This window comes from Lepidochelys olivacea (assembly GCF_965140295.1).
Source record: "Lepidochelys olivacea isolate rLepOli2 genome assembly, chromosome: 2".
Classification (NCBI taxonomy): Eukaryota; Metazoa; Chordata; order Testudines; family Cheloniidae; genus Lepidochelys; species Lepidochelys olivacea.
In genome coordinates this window covers 103,032,181-103,053,419 of record NC_140412.1, presented here as the reverse complement: position 1 = coordinate 103,053,419, position 21,239 = coordinate 103,032,181, and the positions used below count along the sequence as shown (strand labels likewise).

Genomic DNA, 21,239 nt, shown 5'->3' with positions numbered 1-21,239 from the left:
GTATTCTTTGTGTACTCATAGATTGATCTTATCTGCTACTGCAGATCTGAAAACATGTTTGTTTCAGTTCTAAAAACCATGTCTCCATTTATGAGCTTGTCTTTTCCACTTTGAGCTGTTTAATAACAAGTAAAATATCACAAAACATTTTTCAACAGCATGTCTGGGTTTTCCCTTCCCTCTACTGTAACATGATGGAAACAAATTTAATTGGTATTAATTGAAAAAGCTTTTGCAGAAGGAGATTGACAGAGTGTTTTAAAGCACAGTATTATAGGTTATCTTCAGTACATCTCAGTGTAGGCCAGTGGAGAGGATTGGGAGTCAGAAGTCTTGAGATTTACTCTCAGTTCTGGCACTGACTCAGTATGTGACATTAGGCAAGTCACTTAAGTCAAAAAGTGGCCACTGCTTTTGAGTGCCTCCATTTTTGGGTGCCCATTTGAAAGTCTTGAATCATAATTTCAGAAGCAATCAGCACCACTCGCTCCAGTGGGAGCTCTTGGTGCTCAGAATGCCTGAAAAGCAAACTCAGGGTGTGTCAGGCTGGGTGCCCAAAAACTGAGAGATCTGGAATCAGCAGCCAGTCTGAAAAATTTGGGCTTTAGCTTCTGTGTGCCTCCCTGTTCCCTATCTGTGTAAATAAGGTTAATATTTACCCACCTTTTTGAGATATGTATCTAATCTATTGTGCCTACAGATTCTAAGGCAGGGTGGGCAAACTTTTTGGACTGAGGCCACATCTGGGAATAGAAATTGTAGGGTGGGCCATGAATGCTCACACAATTGGGGTTGGGATTCGGGGGGCGGGGAGGTGAGGGCTCTGGTTGGGGGTGCAGGCTCCGAGGTGGGGCCAGAATGAGGAGTTCTGGGTGTGGGAGGAGGCTCTGGGATGGGGTGGGGGAGTGGGGTGTGGCAGGAGAGGGCTCTGGGTGGGGATGAAGAGTTTGGGGTGCAGGAGGATGTTCTGGGCTTGTCGAGGGGTTTGGAGGGTGATCAGTGCTGGGGTAGCGGTTTGGGGCGTCTGGAGGCGAGGGCTCCATCTGGGGGTGTGGGCTCTGGGGTGGGGCTGGGGATGAGAGATTTGGGGGGGCAGGAGGGTGGGGCTAGGGAGAGGTTCAGGGGTGCACGCTTCAGGCGGCCGTTACCTCAGGTGGCTCCCAGAAGCTGGCAGCGTGCAGAGCCAGAGAAGGGGCATGCTGCCTGTCCACAGGCACCGCCCCTGCAGCTCCCATTGGCTGCAGTTCCTGGCCAATGGGAGCTGCAGGGGCAGAGCTTGGGGTGGGTGTGAGTGTAGCCCCCTGGCTGCCTCTATGTGTAGGAGCCAGAGGGGGGCCACGCTGCTTCTGAGAGCCGCATAAAGCGGCCCTGATCCCCAGCTGGAGTGCCAGAGTGGGGCCATGCTGCTGCTTCTGGGAGCTGTGTAGAGCTGCCCCCGACCTTGCTCCCCGGCAGGAGCTCGAGGGCCAGATTAAAACGGCTGGCAGGCTGGATCCAGCCCTCAGACTGTAGTTTGCCCACCCCTGTCCTAAGGCCAGAAGGACCACTGTGATCACTTTTACTCTAACCTCCTGCATAACACAGGCTAGAGACCTTTCATAAAATAAAACCTAAGGGTATGTCTGCGCTGTAGCAACAAGGTGTGATTCCCAATGCGGGTAGACAGACTTGTGCTAGCTCTGCTCCAGCTAGTGAGCTAAATCTAGCAGTGTGGATGTTGCCATGAGGGCAGTGGCTTGGGCTAACTGCCTGAGTCCAAGCCTGTCCGAATTCAGGTGGCTAGCTTGACTTGCTGTCACTGCCGCAAAGTCCACACTTAGTTTTGGAGTGCTAGCTCGAGGAGAGCTAGCGCAAAACTGTCTTGTACTGAGAATCACATGTCCTGGCTGCAGAGTAGACATACCTGTCGTGTCCACGGACCACTGTGTTTACCAGTTACTATGTTTCTTAAATAGTTTATAACAGTGAAATAAATTTATTCAAGGAGCATTGCATCTTAAGAGTTGCCTTACTGATTCAATAATCACTTATGTGAAGTAATTTGAGAATAAATGTAGAGCCCCCCTGCAACTCCTGTCACTTTAACAGTAACTTTTTCTGACCATAATTATGGTCCTGTATCTTGACTTTTTTTCTGCAGGACTACTATAACTACTACTGTAGTACTACTGTAGAAACATTTTCTGCAGAAATAAAAACAGATGATTTAAATGACAAAATGTACTCCTATGAGCCTGATTACTGAAGTTTATTAACTTAAAGTTACCAGTGTAAACTTAACTAACTTTAATGGAGTTATCCACAATTTACTCCACCAGGAAATCAGAATCCAGTTGTGTGCGTGTGATCTAAAAACCACTGTGAGCTAGTAGGGATTTCACAAGAGCTGCTGGTACAAAACCATTCTCTTCATATTAGAGAAGTGAAATACGAATGACACAAACTGCTTAATAAAATTCAAAGGACATTTACTTTTAACCTTGGAACTGATGTCTAGGGCTTGATTTTCCTCCCATTTATGTCAGCGAGGATTTTGCTATTGACTTCTAGGGGAACAAGATAGGACCTTTAGCTGTCCTTATTTAAATAGGCCTGATTCTGTAGCCTTGCTCAGTTAATTGGGATTATTCACACTACTACCCAATGTGAGCACGGGTTGCAAAACTGGGCTCAGTGTTGAGCAGGTCCTAAAATCTACAAATCACTCATGGTGATAATCTTTTATATAAGCAGATATCCTGATTTACCAGAAATGTCACAGATTAAAGGGACTGTCCCAGCTAGTTATAATGAAAGTTGTGATCTCTTGCGTTTGTCATAATTGACCTACTAGATGTCTGTCACCCTCTCCCACTTCTTCTCTCCCACTCTTCCTTCCTTTCCCTGTCTGCTAGCTCTTCTCACCATAACCCGTATCAACTTGTGACTGTACACCCATTTCCTGATTAAAAACCAGCTGCCTGTGGGCTGAGCCCAAATGCCTCATCTTCCTCTTTGTGGTCGTCTTCCTGTGGCATTTAAAATGCAACATCACATTTTGGCTTATGGGGTATCTTGGATGGTGCCTCATAAGTCAGAACAATGTGGAGGCAACTTGTTGATGGGTAGTTTGTATAGCTGAGCTTGTTGTCATGGTTAAGAGAGAGGCTGGAACCACTGCAGGGGAAATGAGAGGGAAAGTTGCATCTCTAAGGAGGGTATTTCTCTTTGATGTGTACCCACTTCAGTGACAATGTACTACCCAAACCAACCTCCTCCCACCTTTCACAGGGGCATGAACCTTAAGCAGGCTATCCCAGTTGCCAAAACTTTCTATATATCTCATCCTGTTGCAAGCCCAAGCTATTAAAATACTCCTTTATTAATAGTGTGAGATATGAAGATCTAGAGAATCTTGGGATCTCCCCAGACAATCTAACAACATTTAGGTTTCATGTCATCACAACAGTTTGATATTTCTCTTGCCTCATATCTCACAGATACCTGTGTGGTGCACCCTCTTGCACTCTGTAAATTCTTATTTCTCCTGGGCCTTTCATATCCGTATCCACTCGTTTATTGAATTTATGGTCTGTTGGTTCAGGTTTAGGATCTTTCACTTACGTATATCACAATCTTGGTGAGTTAGCCCCAATCTAATCAGCCAAGTCAGAGGCATGTGCTCTAACACAGGCTGGCAGTATGTAGCTAGCTGATCAAGAGAAATAAAAAAAAAAAAAGTTGATCCATTATCCAACCAATAGTAGCCATTAACTGACTGCATGCAAAGAGTCATGGAACTCTTGAAGGTGCCAGCTGCTACCATCTTACTCCTTTGGCTCCAGATTATTGACTTTGTTGTTTCCTGCTGAGCTGCAGCAGCTGGCTCATCAGCGGTTCAGATGTGCCCCAGAATGTTCTTCATCAGGTGCTTCAAAGGAAGTTTCAAATAAAAACAGTTGATTAGCTACGTGCTTTGCAAAACGATCCCTAGATATCTCTGAAACACAGACTTACCTGTGCATTGCTAACTGATCTTCCCTGTTGTTGAAATTCACAACAGAAGTGTAGCCAAGCCTTAGAATTGCAAAAGGAAAATACATGCACTATAAATACAGCTTCAGATATTATTACAAATTAACTTTCCAAAATAAAACCATAGAAAGCTAAAGTTTATAATAAATGGAAACAGTGTGTTTCCATTTATTATAAAAGCGGAAGTTAAATGTCTGATTTGCATGGTGGATATTAACCAACTTTTGATGATAAACACTTGTAAGATCTGAATTTTGGGTGAAACTCACCCCTCTGTAGAGGACCAGCACAAGGCCTATCTTCCCGTATGCTGAATTTTGAAAGTTTAAATGTTACAAATGCCTTTATGCTGGCCCTCTGCACAGGAATGCGTTTCACAGTTAAGAGCAAGGCTCTTGTGCTGTCACTGAGAAGGTTAACGCTTTTTTATATTTGTGTGTGTTCTTTGACCACTGGTTGAAGACCAATAGTCTTTCGCAGTTTTTTGTTTTTGTTTTTCCACCTGTAATAGACATAGGAATTGTTGTGATTCACAGCTCTACGTTTTTCATTTCAGTTCAGAAACATGCACTGCTTTAGATGCTTGAAGTAGAAGCTACTGCTAGACAATCTTTTAATCCATTAAGGTCTTCAGGAGATCATCTCTATAGCTATACACCTTAGGAGGTGTGCAGAAGGGAAACCCCATTCCTGAAGGCCCCAAGGAAAATGAAAACTTCCAATAGGTGTCTAGCCTGCTGAGCACATAAGCTCCAGAGCCCTGGTCTTGTAGAACTTGAAGCTCTGCTGGGATGATATCCTGCCCTCCCCACTTCCCCCCCAGCTGCCCCTTTATTTCTCTTCTGGCCCCCTTCACAGTTATCCTGAGAGATGGGTCTACAATTTCAGGCTACGCTGACATTTTTACGGAGCCGTTACTGTGCTGAAAGCACCACTAAAAGGGGAATCCCGGGGAACTGCTGGCTGGGAGATGTCTTGGCCAACTTATTGTAGCCATGCAGCCTGGGAGCCCAATGAGAGGGTGTGTGGAAGGACAGAGTACCCCAAAGTTAATGCACAGGCACATTTTCTCTGCAGATCCCTGCCCTCCCCCGGGATCCATGGTTTTTATGATTGGAAGTAGCCTTGCCCCCTGGCGAGTCTTACCATCTATCCTGGTGTTCGACTGGACACTTAGGCCAAATGTTTCCTTACAGTTACTCTACTTACACTAGGAATGAATTTAGCCTAATGGTGTTCTGTCAGAAAACCCTGATTCTTAATTAAGTACATAACTAATTAGCACTGTGTCTTCAATGTCATTTATTTAGTTTTATGAGAGCTGGTAGTTGAGAGGGAAGCAACTGTGGGATTCTTGGCTGGCATCTGAGAGAGTGGAGGAAGCATGTTTACATCTAGTTAAATAGATTTACCGTGATAAGGAAGGGCTTGGTGCTCCATAGTAGATGAGATGCAGATACAGAATGGATTTTTTTATATTAACTCTGCACCCCTAACACAGCAAATCTAATGTGTTTAGGAGGGTTGATGTTATTTGAGGAGCAATATGTCATAGGGAAATGCAACCTAGATGGAGCTACTATAATGTGGGTGCAAAACTGGTTGGAAAACCATTCCCAGAGAGTAATCATCAGTGGTTCACTGTCATACTGGAAGGGCATAATGAGTGGTGTCCCACAGGGATCAGTTCTGGGTCTGGTTCTGTTCGATATCTTCATTAATGATTTAGATAATGGCATAGAGAGCGATACCAAACTGGGAGGGGTTGCAAGTGCTTTGGAGGATAGGATTACAATTCAAAATGATCTGGACAAACTGGAGAAATGGTCTGAAGTAAATAGGATGAAATTCAAGAAGGATAGAAGCAAGTACTCCGTTTAGGAAGGAACAATCAGTTGCACACATACAAAATGGGAAATGACTGCCTAGGAAGGAGTACTGCGGAAAGAGATCCTAGGGGTCATAGTGGACCTTAAGTTAAATATGAGTCAACAATGTAACACTGTTGCAAAAAAAAGCGAACATCATTCGGGACTCGGGGGCGATTTAAAGGGCCCAGGGCTCCAGCTGCCGCTACCGCAGCAGGGCCCCGGGCCCTTTAAATCACTGAGGAGCCCTAGTGACTGCCGACTGCCACTGCTACCCCAGGGCTTGGGCAGCAGGGTTCAGGCGGGGATTTGAAGGCCTGGGGCGGTAGCGGGGGCTGGAGCTCTGGGGCCCTTTAAATCCCCACCAGAGCCCCGCTGCCACTACCCCAGGGCTTTAAATTGCCGTCTGGGAAAGCCGGTCCCGGTACGGCGCACTGGCTCTTACCGGTACGCTGTACCAGGGCGTACCGGCTTACTTGCTCAGTTTTGCTGCTTAGATACCAGGTAGGATCCTGTTGCTTGGGGAAAAGCCGCAACCATAAGGTTTTGCAGTTCTCTTGATCAGAGGCTAATGCAGCTAATTTAAAACCTTTGAAATGGCTCACAGTTGATTTTTTTTTCACTTGAAAGGAAGAATCAGGTGCTGCCTAGGTGCAATGAGAGCAGGCTTAGTGACCTGACCTAGGTAATTTTGACTCATTACAGCATTACTAGTAAGACGGTACAATTGCAGCCTAAGAGTTTTTGGTCTATTAAATCAGTGGTTCTCAACCAGGAGTACATGTACCCCTGAGGATACGTGGAGGTCTTCCAGGGGGTACATCAACTCATTTAAATGTTTGGCTAGATTTACAACAGGCTACATGAAAAGCACTAGCAAAGTCAGTACAAACTAAAATTTCATACAGACAATGGCTCGTTTATACTGCTCTATATACTATCCACTGAAATGTAAGTACAATATTTATATTCCAATTGATTTATTTTATAATTATACGGTAAAAATGACAAAGTAAGCAATTTTTCAGTAATAGTGTGTTGTGACACTTCCGTATTTTTATGTCTGATTTTGTAAGCAAGTAGTTTTTAAGTGAGATGAAGCTTGGGGTACGCAAGACAAATCAGACTTCTGAAAAGGGTACAGTAGTCTGGAAAGGCTGATAGCCACTGTATTAAATATTACAGCTTTGGTAATTGTAACTGAATCCTCTGCATGTATCAGCAATTCCACAACTGACATGTTTTTTATGCAATTTTTATTAAAATTTGGACCATGGATGAATTTTAAATAAATCTAACTAAATATAAATAAATGTAGTGTCAAATTCAACCTGTGGTTTGTTCTGCTGGAGGGCCCCATTGGCAGAAATCCACCAGGGGAAGAGGTTGTGGTAGAACAGAGCAACTACAAGTTTCCTTGTTCCACTGCTTGGGGGCAGCACTGGAAAGGAAATTGTTGTGTGCCTTTGTTCAGTTGTCCCTGCAGTAGTTCCTGCTCCTGGAAGGAGTTAAAGCCACCCACTTTCTTTTGATGGGATCTCCGAGGCAGGATAACAGTCAAAACACCTCCTGTCCTCTTTCTCTCTCATAGTAAATTCTCTGATTGGGGGAACACTTAATCTCAGTCGTGCAAATATAATGCTTACCTCCCTGCATCAGGTTTTCTGATTCTGGCCCATCTACAGTATTTGGCATAAATATGAGCACCATAATGTGTTTGCAGTAATGCAAAGTTCTGCTTATGCACAAGGGTTACTAAGCTACAGTTGCTGTGGGAAATAGAATTTTGAACTCTGATGTCTCTGCATGTAAAATTGCAACTCAGACATTGCATTAACATAGGTTTTTCACATTTAATTAGTGTAATGAGTATACTGTGAGTTGTGCATAAGCAAAACCAGAGTCTTATGCAAAAAAAGCAACAGCTCATGAGGGCTAATCAAACCCCAAGAACCTGAAAGACTTCTCCTGCAGCAGCTGGAGCAGCAGCAGCAGTACTGTGGACAGGAGACAAAATCCATCCTTTCCACATTTCCTGATCTACTTGAGAGATGCGTGCTCTCTCTCTCTCTCTCTCTCTCTGTGTGCCAAACTGCATGAGCTGCAGTCTTATTGGTATAGATGAGAATGGGCTGTTGCTGGCTGGTCATTTGCTGTGAGGGTATCCACAACTTTGGAATCTATTCCCTAGATACAGAGCTAATTCCCCACTCCCCACCATCCCAACCCCACCCTAAAAATACTTGGAGGAGAGAAGGGAATATGTTGGAATGGAGGGTGGCATGAGTTTTTAGGTGGTTTAGTGTGTTGGTGGATTATATTTAATTGTACTTCTGCACTTCAGGTATATTTGGGGATTAATTTTGTTGAATTTTAAAATTATATCAGAGATGCCTAGAGTTTATGGGTAGATGCTCTTTATTTAGTGTGTGTACCTAAATCTATATAACAACACTTAGCTGCTATTATAATACTGTGAATAATTTTGTTTTGGTTTTTTAATTCTTGTGGAACTAAGTAACATTCTTAACAACTGAGAAGTAATATAGCTGTGACTTGATAATGAATGGTGCTTACTGGGACTTAATGACCAATATTTGTCATTGTCATGTCAATCAATGTCATTTGTCATATCAGCGTGTAATATAATCTAGCAACTTTGCAAAATTCTCTTCACCAGTGGCAATTGATCTTCCCCTTTAGTCATTTCACTATCGGCATCATAAAGGTGGGTATGTTGATTTTTATGGCTGGGATAGTAAATGGACCTGGCACTTTTGCCACGCCGTTGTTCTAAGGCATTGTCTAGTTGTTTCTCTTGCCTGGATGTGAGATGGTATTGTCGTGGTTCAGGTCTAACTGCACTTCTGAGACCTTCTGTGGTGTCTCTCTCAAAGAGTATCCCTTCCAGGTTTGAGACCTCGACCCTTTACTGGGATCCCTGGAGTGGAATCCTGTGATTCTCCCACTCTTAGACTGAGTGTTGGGCTACAGTACTTCATGTACCAACTGTGATTGCTCAGCTGTTTTCCCCTTAGGGAGTTGGCACCTGTGGTGAATGCAGTGACTCAAAACAGCCTTTTCTAAATAAAGTGTTGTTTAATCTCAATAGTAGGAAGAAAGCATAAGGAGAGAAAAGGGTTCTTAACATAACACAGAGTCTACATGCATATCTATCTTAGTAAGAATCTCCCCATTGGTACTCTTATAGGTTTATCTTACCAGATGCCCCTACTTCTGGGGACTGGGGTTCATTCTCCTTTCTGTCAGTTTTTGTCTCTCCCCCTTGTGTTTCAGACTTGTCCATTTATCAGCCCCAAAGTTCTTTCTTCCAGTTTCCCACATGGAGGCCCCCTTGTATACTTGAGGATCACCCCCCACCCCTGGGGTTATCAGCCAGACAGGTGACCTTAGCGTGGTCTGAGGTAAACTTTGAAGGAGGTGATGCTTACATTGTCCCTTTAAATATGGTAAATGGGGCTATCTGAAACTCCTGCCCCCTTTCCTGTAGAAATTCCTGCTGGAATTAAGCCCTGGTAGTCATATAATGAACAGCAAAATAACAAACAGAGGGACATATAATATTCATAAAATGTTACAGGTAGCTCCCATGTCTTTCACAGGTAATGTCTTCATTCAGTTAAACTGGCAGAAGCTCCTGCGGGTACCTATCTGATTAGAGGAAAATCATGTCCAATTATGAAGTTTAACATTGTGATTTGTGTAACCTGTTAAAAGGATGTAGTGACTCTTATAGATATTGGATTCTATTTACGTTATTTTTGTCTCTTTGCAGAAGAATATATTACATTCCGGCTAACACTTTATTCTGCAGCTGTAGGCTGCCTGTACGTATATGCCTGCTTGATCCAGATTGCCTTGCATGTTCGGTTTTGCAGCTATGGCTGGTCTGTCATTTAACTGTCAAGGCACTTCAGTTAAATTATTTCCTTCTCCTGCAACCACTAAAAGGGGCACAGTTCTGTTGTTGGACAGCCTCCCAGGTGCACTAACTAGCCAGCATATACTGAATCCCATGCTATTTAGTAGAACTCGAGTAAAGATGCAGAAATTTTGTCACATCTTGCTAGTAATCCAAAGAAATATGAGCTGCTGTGCTCACTTAAGGACCAGATCCTCCCTGTTGTTCTGCAGGTGGTGCTTGGGGGGGGATGTGGAGGGCAGAGGGGAATTGTTCCAGGCTCTGGAGCCTCTCTGTGGCCACTACTGGCCTGAGGCTACAGAATGCCCTTCTGCTCCCTATCTCTTAATCTGTGGGAGGTGTTTGGGATTGGAGCAGGAGAAGTTGCCAGTGGTTCCACCAGCGTCACCCCAGATACCCTCCCACCCTGACGACCCTTGTGCTGTTTCTCAAAGCGTCATTATGTTGATATGTGGGGGGAGTCTCTAAGGGTATGTATACATAGCAAAAGCTGCGAATGAGCTAGTCTGCCTGAGCTAACGTGAATCCACCTTGTATGTGAAGGCAGCTGGCTTCAGCATGGGTAGTGCAAACCCAGTGAGGACTCTGGGAATGTAATCCATTTGCTAGCCCACCCTGAAGACTGAATTGTTCTCACTTCTTTGCTATTGTTACCCAGGTTAGGCGGCTTCAAGCTAGCTTCGGTAGGCTAGCCTGTGAACAGTTTTTGTTGTGTAGACCTACCTTACGACTCCTAAGTACCCCGCTGTTCAGCTTCACAAATCCTGTCCAACTCCAGCACATACAATTCATTGGCCTCTCTGCATTTGTGGTGGCTGGGGAAGGACTTGTGCCCAACACATTCATCATGCTTTATTTGCCAACCAAGTTACAGTACAAAAGCCTCTAGTTAATAGTTAAAGAGCACTTTATTTTTCATGGCAAGAGATACCAATTTTTTAATTGGTACACCTTTAAAATATACCTACAGATTTGGGTCACAAACGTTGTTAACACAGCATCACTAGGACTAAAATAGGTCACAAATACCGACCTGTGGAGCAAATCAGCGTGAAGTACATGTGTGAATAGAGTTATAGAAGTGCCTGAGAGTGGTCTTGTAATCTTGGAATTAGCTGAGGCTTCTTTATTTTAGGTCACAGGGTCTCAGCCAATGATTAGCTGATCAGGTGTAATAAAAATTACCTTTCGGTCAGCTACTGTAAGAGGGCAATGGGAAGAAACTAGTATAAATCCTATCAGTTTTGTCTCAGCCATATTTTGTTTGTCAGTCTGAGAAGTAATAAATATCTGTATTGTATAGGATATTTTCTTTAAGAGGTAGACATTAGGGTGTTCATGTTTTAGAAAATATACAGCAGCATATTTCTCTATCTCGCACGCACACGAGCACATGCACACACAGAGTGAGGTGCAATCATATGTAAGGAATGGACTAGATAACTTCATGGGCCTTTTTCCATCTCTACTTTTTAGGATTCTGTGATCATCTCCACTGAGGTAGGACCAAGTACACCTAGACCATCCCTGGTAGGTATCTGTCTAACTTGTTCATTAAAACCTCCAGTGACATGGATTCCACAACCTCCCTTGGCAATCTATTCCAGTACTTAACTTACTTAACTGTAAGGATAGTTTTCTTCATATCCAACCTAAATCTCCCTTGCTGCAGATTAGGCCAATTACTGCTTGTCCTTCCTTCAGTGGACATGGGGAACATCATCCTCTTTATAACAGCCCTTAATGTATTTTGAAGACTAGTATCAGCTCCCCCCCCCCCCCCCCCCGTAGTCATCTTTTCCCAAGACAAAACATAACCCTGTGTTCCTCATAGGTCAGGTTTTTAAACCTCTGATCATTTTTGTTGCTCTCCTCTGGACTCTCTCCAATTTGTCCACACCTTTCTTAAAGTATGATGCCAAAAACTGGCCACAAGACTCCAGCTGAAGACTCACCTGTGCAGAGTATAGCAGAAGAATTCCCTCCCATATCTTGCATATTGAACTCCTCCTGCTACTACCCCACAGAATATTAACCTTTTTTGCAACTCAGGCACATTGTTGGTTCATATTCAGTTTGAGATCCACTACAATTCACGGATCCTTTTCTGAAGTATTGCCTAGCCAGTTATTCCCCATTTTGTATTTGTGTATTTGACTTTTTCCTTCCTAAATGTTGTACTGTGCACTCGTTAATTTTTTTTCAGACCATTTCTCCAATTTCTTAAGGTCATCTTGAACTCTAATCCTGTTCTCCAGAGTGCTTGAAACCCCTCCTAGTTGGTGTCATCCACATGTTTCATAGGGATACCTTATCCAAGTCATTAATGTAAATAGTGAATTGTACCAGACCCAGAACTGAACCCTGTAGGACCCCGTTAGTTACACCATCCCAGTTTGACAGCAAACCTTTGATAACTATTTCTTTGCATATGATTTTTCAACCAATACTACTTGACATTAATTTCATTTAGACCACATTTCCCTGGTTTGCTTAAGAAAATGTTGTGTGGGACTGTGTCAAAAGCTTTACTAAAATCAAGATATATCATGTCTACTGTTGTCCCCATCCATTAGGTGAGTAACTGTGTCAAAGGAGGAAATTAGGTTGGTTTGGCATGATATTTTTCTTGACAAATTCATGTTAGCTGTTACTCATCAGCTTATCCTCTAGTTGTTTATGATAGTTTCGTAATTTATTCCAGTATCTTTCCAGGTATTAAAGTTCGGCTAACTGGTTCTCAGTTCCCTGGTACCTCTGTTCCCCTTTTAAGAGAGGTACTATTTTTTCCCTTCTCCAGTCATCTGGGACCTCACCCATACTTTGTGAGTTCTCAAAGATAATGGCTAATCATTCAGAGATCGCTTCAGCCAGCTCCTTAAATACCCTAGGATGGATTTTGTCAGGCTTCTGCTGACATCTAACTTACTTCTTACATAAGTTGCATCTAACTTATCTAAACAGTCTTTAACCTGTTCTTTCCCTATTCTGCTTTGTGTTCCTTCCTCCTTCTTTTTTATGTTAATTATATTAAGCATCTGGTCACAATTAATACTTTTAGTGAAGACTGAAGCAAAATAGGCATTAAACACCTCAGCTTTCTTGGTGTCATCCATCATTGCTCTCCTTCACGGCAAAGTAGTAAATGACTGTTTCTGTTCACTCCTGGTATTGCTGCTGCTTCTGCCTGTACGTGTGCCTGGATGTTCCATTGCCATCAATCCTGTGAATTCTGTATATTACTAAAACAGAGGCCAAATACTGTACATTTTTACAGTAGATCAAAATTTCTGTATTTCCGAGGTCTTTCTTTTGTTTTGACTCTAAATATCTGGGCAGTATTTCCAGGGCCGGATTAAGGCAGGGACTTTAGGGGCTGCAGCCCAGAGCCCCAGCTCAAGGGGGGCCCCACAAAAAGTAAACACAGGCAGCGATCTCCGGGCCACTACAAGGGGCACTCAGGCTGCCTGCCTGCATACTGTGGCCCCCCACCACTCCCAGAAGCGGCTGGCTACTGGCACGTCTCTGCGGCCCCTGGTGGTGGGGGAGGCAGTGGAGGTGGCTCCGCATGCTGTCCCTGCCCCCAGCACCATCCCCGCAGCTCCCATTGGCCGGGAACCGGTCAATGGGAGCTACGGGGGCAGCACTTGCGGGCGCGGGCAGCGCATGGAGACCCGCTGCCCACTCTCCCCAGGGGCCGCAGAGACGTGCTAGCAGCCAGTCGCTTCCAGGAGAGGAATGGGGCTATGGCAGGCAGCCTAACGCCTGCTGCACCGCTGGCTGGGAGCTGCCTGTAGTAAGCGCCTCCTGGCGGAGACTGCGCCTCGCACTCTCTCCCGCACCCCTCAACACCCTGCCCCAGATCAGAATCCCCCTCCTGCACCCCAGTCCCTTGCCCCAGCCCCTTCCTGCACCAAACTCCCTCCAAGGAGTATACAGGGGCCCCACAAAATCTAATAGCCCCAGGCCCACAGGAGAGTTAATCAGGCGCTGAGTTTTTCATATCCTCCGGAACCACAGTATATTATAAGAGTGCTTCCTTGCTTCCTCAAATTTGCCCTTGAGACATTCAGAAGGGGTGAGAGCAGTTTTTGTATAATGAAGCATACATGTGTTGCTATTTGGAGGATATGAAAGAAAAATGCTTTCTTGTCATGGTCTTGTTTTGTAATGTAGATGAAACCTATTAATGTAGTAGAAAAACCTTCCCTATTTCCAGATGAGTAATCGTGTCTATTTGCAGATGAATCAGCTGTCACCTGGGAGTGGGAGGCACTCCCAGGTATGATATTTGAGTGAATCATTTCCCGGACACACAATCCTTGCCTTAACTCAAGTTCATAGTAATATATAAAAGAGAGAATGAATGGTTTTGCTTTATTTTTTCTACTTTACAGATATAAAAAACTTGTTCATTGTTGCTAAAGAACTAAATTTTATGTAGTATGTTGCTAGTTTGGAACACGTTTTCATGATTTTTTTTTTTACTTGAATTTAGGTAAATATTAACATGTTTTCATTTGTAAACATTGTCATTCATATTATACTCTGAGTCCATATTGTATTATTTAATGTACATACCAGAAGAGGGCAGCCTTCTCCACAGGAGGCCTGCTTTAAGTATTTCACACTGAAAACCAAGTAATGGTTTGGAGACAGAAACTTTTGAATTCAAATCCCAGCTCTGACACTGATGGACTGTGTGGCCTGGGCAAATCCCTCTGTCTGTGTCTCTTTCTCCGTCTATGAACAGTGAAGAGTATTATTTTCTTATCCGTCTAAAGGGGTCTATCTGAGGATTAATTGATGTTTGCACAGTGCAGTCCGTCAAAGGGTCAACTAAACATTGATGGTGCAGTTGCCTAAAAATAAATCATTAGAAAATCTGTCTTTCTCCGGGGACCTGCCCAGAGTGAGCATTTATACAGCACTTGTAATTTCATCGTTGGTAATTTTTACCTCTGAGACTTCCCTATTCCCTTCTGAGAGATGTGGGAGTTTTACTGTTTGTACAAAAGTACTAACATATTCCTTTTAATATTGCCACTTTTGTTAGCCTTTCTGTTGTGTGTTGCAATGATTATCCGGAGATTTAGCTTAATCTGTTTACATTCATACAGATGTCTGTAATCCTATGCGCTGTTGCGTTTGGTAACTGTAGTTCATTGCTCTGCCCTATGCTTTAACAGCCATGTTATCATTTTATCAGTCTGGTTTCTCCACTGAGTTCAAAAAACAAAACCAGAAAAATAAAACAGACTTTGCTTTTGCATGAGTCATAGATGTTATGACCTTTACACAGTCTCTGACAGTTTTGTTCCCTATGTATTAACCATGCTGCCCATGCTAAAGCCAGTTCTTCTGTGTAGGTAGGTAGTAAGGTTATTGTGAAAGTCCGTTTCCATCATCTGGAGTCTAGAGTTCTGATTTTCACTTCTGGGAGCACCACAAAATGTCCTTTTCTCAGCCCCTGCTCCTGCCATTAAACCCATATGTTCAGTCCTGCTTTCCTGTGAGGAGTCCTGTTGAAACCAATGGGGTTCATTGCAGATACAGACATTTGTCTGGATATATCCGGTTACAGGACTGGACCTGACTGAGTGCTTGATACAGACTTTCAGAGCAGGCTATACTGCACATCTGGAGGAGAACTGGGTATCTAACATCTCAATAAATATTATAAAACGACAGTATAATTGCTCAATTAAGATACAGAGGCACTATATGGGGGAATGGTTACCTCAGTAAGGGCTTACTCTTCACCTGACACTGGCTTCTGAAGCCATCTGTATAAAAGAACCTTAGGAAACCAAAAAGGGAAGTAGGGTTGGCCCTCTCTATCCATCTTGCTTGTTTGCTTTTAATTGGCTCATTTTTCTTATAGTGAAGTGTTTGGTGGGGAGGGTTCTTTTGCATTGTTTGTGTCTTTATATTAGGAGGGGATGTATTATATTATTGATCCCCAAGTATCAAAATTAATCCAGACAGTTCACAGAATAATGCATGACAGCTGGAAAAGTTCAGTAACACATCTGCTCTTTAAATGTGCATTTTTAATATATTTTATGGCCTACTGAGGTTTTTCTCTTTGTAGGGTGGGTTTGTTGGTTGGGATTTTATTTTTGTGTTAATTTAGGTCTACAAGATAAAAGTGATTATTTCAGTTTACAAGGCCCATTCTAATCTCTTCACCCAATATTCATCTGATCTGCTGTTTGTGTAGTAGTGTGTATATGTTTCAGTGCGAGTGCTCTTGGGCTCTACAATACTTTTCTTGCTATGCTGTTTGTGTAGGGTAAGGAGAGCAGGAATTGGCTCTCCTTACCCTACATGTAAGGACCTGACCAAATCCAGGCCGTGTGCTTGTCCATATTACATTTTGTTATGGCATTTTTGTTTGCCTTTGGTGCCTGAATCCTTAGACTTCTAATGAATTCACTGGATTAAGTCCAAAGACTGTACGCTCTCTGAGTCAGGGAGTCTATTTGTATTGTTTAAAAAGTGCTTGTAAATAGGTAGGGTTTACAAACAAAGAATAGTTATGTTAAGGAACCCCAACATTAAAAGAATATTAATGACGAAAAGTCAAGCACTTAAAAGTTAGGAAATGACAGAAATACGGTTGCTAGTGCGACATCAGTTCAGCCCCCTCATGTGTATGCTGTATGATCATTTTTAACTACATGGTCCCATACTATTTTTTCCACATGTCCCATGCTTCATTCAGTGACTAACTTGTCAAGTCAATATTTCTGTCACGTTCAGTGCATGACCCCAGACGCATTTAATACACGCTATCCAAATTCTGCTCTGAATACATAATTACTGATTCCTTCATGGGTGTTTCTAATGGTCCTTTGGGCATATTATGTGAGTGCTTCATAAGTATTAATTAAGTTATCTTCACTACACCCCTCCGAGATACAGAGTGGCAGTATGCAGGTGGAGAACTGAGGCATGGTGATTAGAGCAAAAATTGTCTTGAGCCCTCTAGACTGTGATTTTTTCAGCATACTTTTGGCATTTTATATGTTTGAAGTACAGCTCCAGTTGATTTCAGTTGCATTTGTGAGTGCTCAGCACTTCTGCAAATTTAGCCCCAAGTATCTCATATTGGGCATCCAAAAAATGAGGAACATAGAAAAATGTGAAAAGTTTTGTTTAAATTCCTTGCCCAACATTACACAGGAAATCTGTAGCACAGGCAGGGATAGAATCCAGTTCTCCAGGACAGGAGACCATCTTTCTCTTCCTATAATTCCCTACTTCTTTCATTGCACACCTTCTAACTTTTGCAACAAATGGAGCAGAGGTCCCACAGACTAAAGCCTCATTCCTTACACAGTCCTGATCCATTTGAGCTCTGTCCATCCAGCGCACTGAACTCTCCAGAGGTCCTAGGGAGGGGGAAAAATGTATATGATCATAATGCATATGCACCAGGAGATAGCATTATGGTTGCACAGATAAACTTAATTCTTGCATTTGCTAACTTCAAGTGCTTGACTTTGCAACCTTAATCATGTTCTTCTAATTAATTGTGTGTGTGTGTGTGTGTGTGTGCGCGCTCGTGCAATTTCCTAATTAAGAAAACAAAATCAAACAACCCCAAATGAAGAAAACAGAAATTCCATCATGGGGAACCATATTAATCCACAGATAGGGACATCAGCAGGACTTAGACCTTTTTAGATGTACAGCATGGATCGTTATCGGTTGAGGTAATGTAGGAGTAGTAATAATAATAGGTTGTTATCCTGAACGTGAAAGAGGCTGGAAAAGGGGATGGGACATTTTGTCAGTGTGTTGCAGAGAGATTTGCTGACAGCAGAGGCATGGTGAGATCGAGGAATCCTGGGTTCAATTCTAGGTTATGTAAGGGAGTGTGCTATAGTGGTTACAGGCCCATTTACCTGTCTCTGTACTCTTCTGCTCATAACCATTCCACCCTGGCTCCTGTTCCAGTTCCTGTCCCCTTCTTCTCTTATCCACCCCTGCAGCTCTTCCCTCCCACCTACCTCCTTTCCTACCCCTCTTCCCCATCAGCTCCTATCTAACTCCTCATTCTGGCTCTTGCCTCCCTCCCCTTCTGCTTCTATTCCAACTCCCTCATCTTTCCCCCTATCCATTCCTCACGCCTCTCTGGATTCCAGTGTGACTGCTGCCTCCTCCTGCAGTGGGGCCATTGACCACAAAAGACAGAATTTCCCTGCTCTCAGTTCCTGTGATGCCACAATGGCTCATAGCAGCTGAGAGCAGAAATTTACCAGGAAAGTCCTCTTCAGCCCCTGCATCCCTGGGCTAGAGCATGCTCAGCCCTGATTGAGTCTTCAGAGAATTTAGCTGCCAAACTCTGACTTAAAGTCCCTACTGAGTGTGTGCAAACTGTTTTTTTTTCATAGGATTAAAACTTAGACAAATTGGGGCATGGTTTTTCACAGGCGTAAGGCAAAGGGCACATCCCTCACACCAGGGTGGGGACTCTGCCAAATTTCAAGACCCCACCTCCAAGTATGGAGGCACTAGAGCTTCTCAGTGAAATGGTGGTAAGAATTTGTGAACATGGGTGAAGTGCTGTATTTTTTCTTTAATCTTGTTCTCGGAAACAGCTGAACTGCTTTAGCTGAAGCTTTTTTATATTTTTTTTAAATCACTTGGCATGGAAAACTTCAGCTAATATGGCTAAAGTTTACAAAGTTCTAACCACTTTGAACAGGGTCTTATAATGGGGCGTGTCAAGCAATTTCTACTACATATGCAGCAACCCCTTGCTCCCTTGTGCCACAGAGCTGCTATATTATCCCTCACCTTTCCCATGAAGATGGGCAATAATGTGCAGAACCCTGGCTTTTCCCAAACCAAATGCATCAGCTAGTACAGCCACATGGGAGAAGAATGCTTCAGGAATATAGGTCTGCCCCTGTGGTGGTAGTGGTATGCAGAACAGCTCTCTCCCACTTTCTCAGAGCTCATGGCAAAACCACAGCTGAGCCCATAGAGTGTAAACTTTATAGACCCTGTCTATACTCGGCACTATGTAAACTAAATAATTTTCCAAGGCTCTGTGAAGCCATGGCTTATACATAACTCGTGAATTTTAAATTTTAAGAATATATTTTTTTTCCTTTCCAAAAGTCTGATCAGAAGCTCATTGTTGTTAATAGAATGACTCCCACTCATCTGAGGAGCCTTGGATGATGTCCTAAAACTTTTAGTACCAAACTGCAGTTAAAGTACATTCTGGGTGTTTTCCCATATTCTAATAACTTGTTTTATTTAAACATTAGTGACAACGAACTGTGTTGCTCATATGTTTTGGTCCAGAGTCCTGACATTTGCCTAAAAAATGTTATGGACTGCTCCTGCTGTGGGGGAAAGTCTGAGAGACCTGGCACCTTTTCTGATCACATGACTATTGGTGACACTAACGTACTGTTACCTAAGGACTGTGGTCCTGCAACTGTGCGGGAGACAGCCTCTGAGACCAGGCTGCCATGAGTTTGAGATCAAAATCTGGCTCTTATAGTTTAAACCTCCCTTTGCTCAGATTTCCTGACTACTGTGGTAGAATATCAACTGAAGTTGTTTCAGAACACAATGTTGAGGATTTGCTAGACAAAATATCTTTTTAAAATTGCTTTTTGTGTAATCTCCAGTTGAATGTGGTGGTGGGATTTAAAATGTGAAAGGTGGACTGGTCTCTTAGAAATTGATAAGGTACTGCTGTTAAAATAAAAGATTCAGCAACCTGCTGTTAGTGTAAGTTAGTATATGTAGCTGTTGCTGCTGCCTAATCTTATGATTAAAGCTTTTGGGACCAGGGTTACTATCATACTTTGAATCCTTTTGTGTGTGCATAGGTAGTAATGCCAGAGGAAAGTGGCTGAATTTGTGTTTGTTTACCCACTGTGTGGAGTCCTTTTGAAGCAGAGAGAGACCTTTTAGGCTGCAAAAGAATCAAAAATATGTTTTCCAAGACCAATTGTTTGCAGTTCTCTTTTCTCTTCCTTCCGTACCCCTTTGAATTACAGAACAAAAAAGCATGCCCTTTTATTTTACAGTTGTATTATTCCCTTGGAATATACTCAGAACTACATTTGAGTATCTAAGGTTCATATTATCTGATGCAACTCCATTGACTTGGAGAGAGAAGAGAAGCAGAGCTACTGGCCTTCAATGGAATTTAAAAAAATTGTGTGTGTATTATTTGTTTTGGGTCCTCTGGCTATATGTGTCTCCTTTAGAAAGAATTGATCACACTAATAATGTTAAAAATCACTTTTTGACCAGTCCTATTTTGGTCATATAAAAAGCAGGGAAATCAATAGCTGGTAGTTATCGAACCTGCTGAATTTATAAATAAATGGCAGGAGTTTCAAAAGTGACTTGTGATTATGGGTGCTTCTATTTTGGGGTGCCCCAAGTTGTGACATTAGAAAATGATCTGATTTTCGCAAATACTGTACACCCAATGTCTGAAAATCAGGCCCTTTCTTAGGGTGTCTTCAGTGCCTAAACACTGAGATGTCACCCAAAACCACTAGTCACTTTTGAAAATCTTAAACCTTCGCTTTTGATTGTGGAGTGTGCAGTTTTCAGTATTTTCCTCACTTGCCTATTTAAGGAAAAACAGTTCAACTCATTTATCTAAAACTGTATCCATATTGATATGAAATGTGAGCCAAATTCTCAGTTGGTATAAATCAGTATATAAATACTAGGGGGAAAACCTCTTTATTATAGCCAATAGAGATATTTCAGGCACTGTTCATTGTTGGAAAATGTGGAACAGAATATCATTCTTACCAATTGACATATTCCAACATAGGATATGAAAGGAAAGTAACTGTGCATTATTGTCAGCTTTTATTAATTAAAGGTAAAATGTTTGCAAAATCCTATATTTACATATTTATTTACAGTATGATTTGGATGAATTTTGATAGCGTAGAGTTCATTCCTTACTTAGGCAAAACTTTTCAGTGAAATCATGTGGATTTTTGCCTAAGTGAGGGAATCCATAGTTGAGCATTTTTCCTATGACATTACTGTAACTTGTTAGAACACTGTGGGAGGGGTTGGATCAAATAGAAATATCAAGTTAAAATAAAACATGCAGCAGATGTTTGTATTTGCTACATGCCTAAAGTTCTTCATGGCTCTCTCTGGCATAGGTATTTATTGTCTCAGGGCTTGTATAGGTTAGGAGTCAAACTTTTGTGGGTAATTACATTTTATATAATATACATTTTATATATATAGTCTTATCGGTGAGAAAAAACCTTTCTTGCCACATATTTATATTTTTGGGATCTCTGAAAGAATTTTCAAGGTGTTTTGTTCCATGACTGTGAAAATTGATTGAACCAGTAAAAGCAAAGTGATGACCCATGGCATCCTGTTAGCTCACCTAT

General features: G+C 42.5%; 1 protein-coding gene across 3 annotated transcripts in view; it reads left to right on the top strand.

Annotated features, from left to right (window-relative positions):
- MBP (myelin basic protein) overlaps positions 1 to 21,239 on the top strand; it is a 167,234-nt gene that overhangs the window by 49,104 nt on the left and 96,891 nt on the right. For 2 of the 3 annotated variants that reach the window (XM_084620238.1, XM_084620239.1), the window contains exon 3: positions 11,302 to 11,355. The exons of the other annotated variant lie outside the window; for it this stretch is intronic. In XM_084620238.1, the coding sequence (XP_084476364.1) occupies positions 11,302 to 11,355 (54 nt within the window). The remainder of the gene's footprint in view (positions 1 to 11,301; positions 11,356 to 21,239) is intronic. 3 annotated transcript variants of the gene reach the window in all.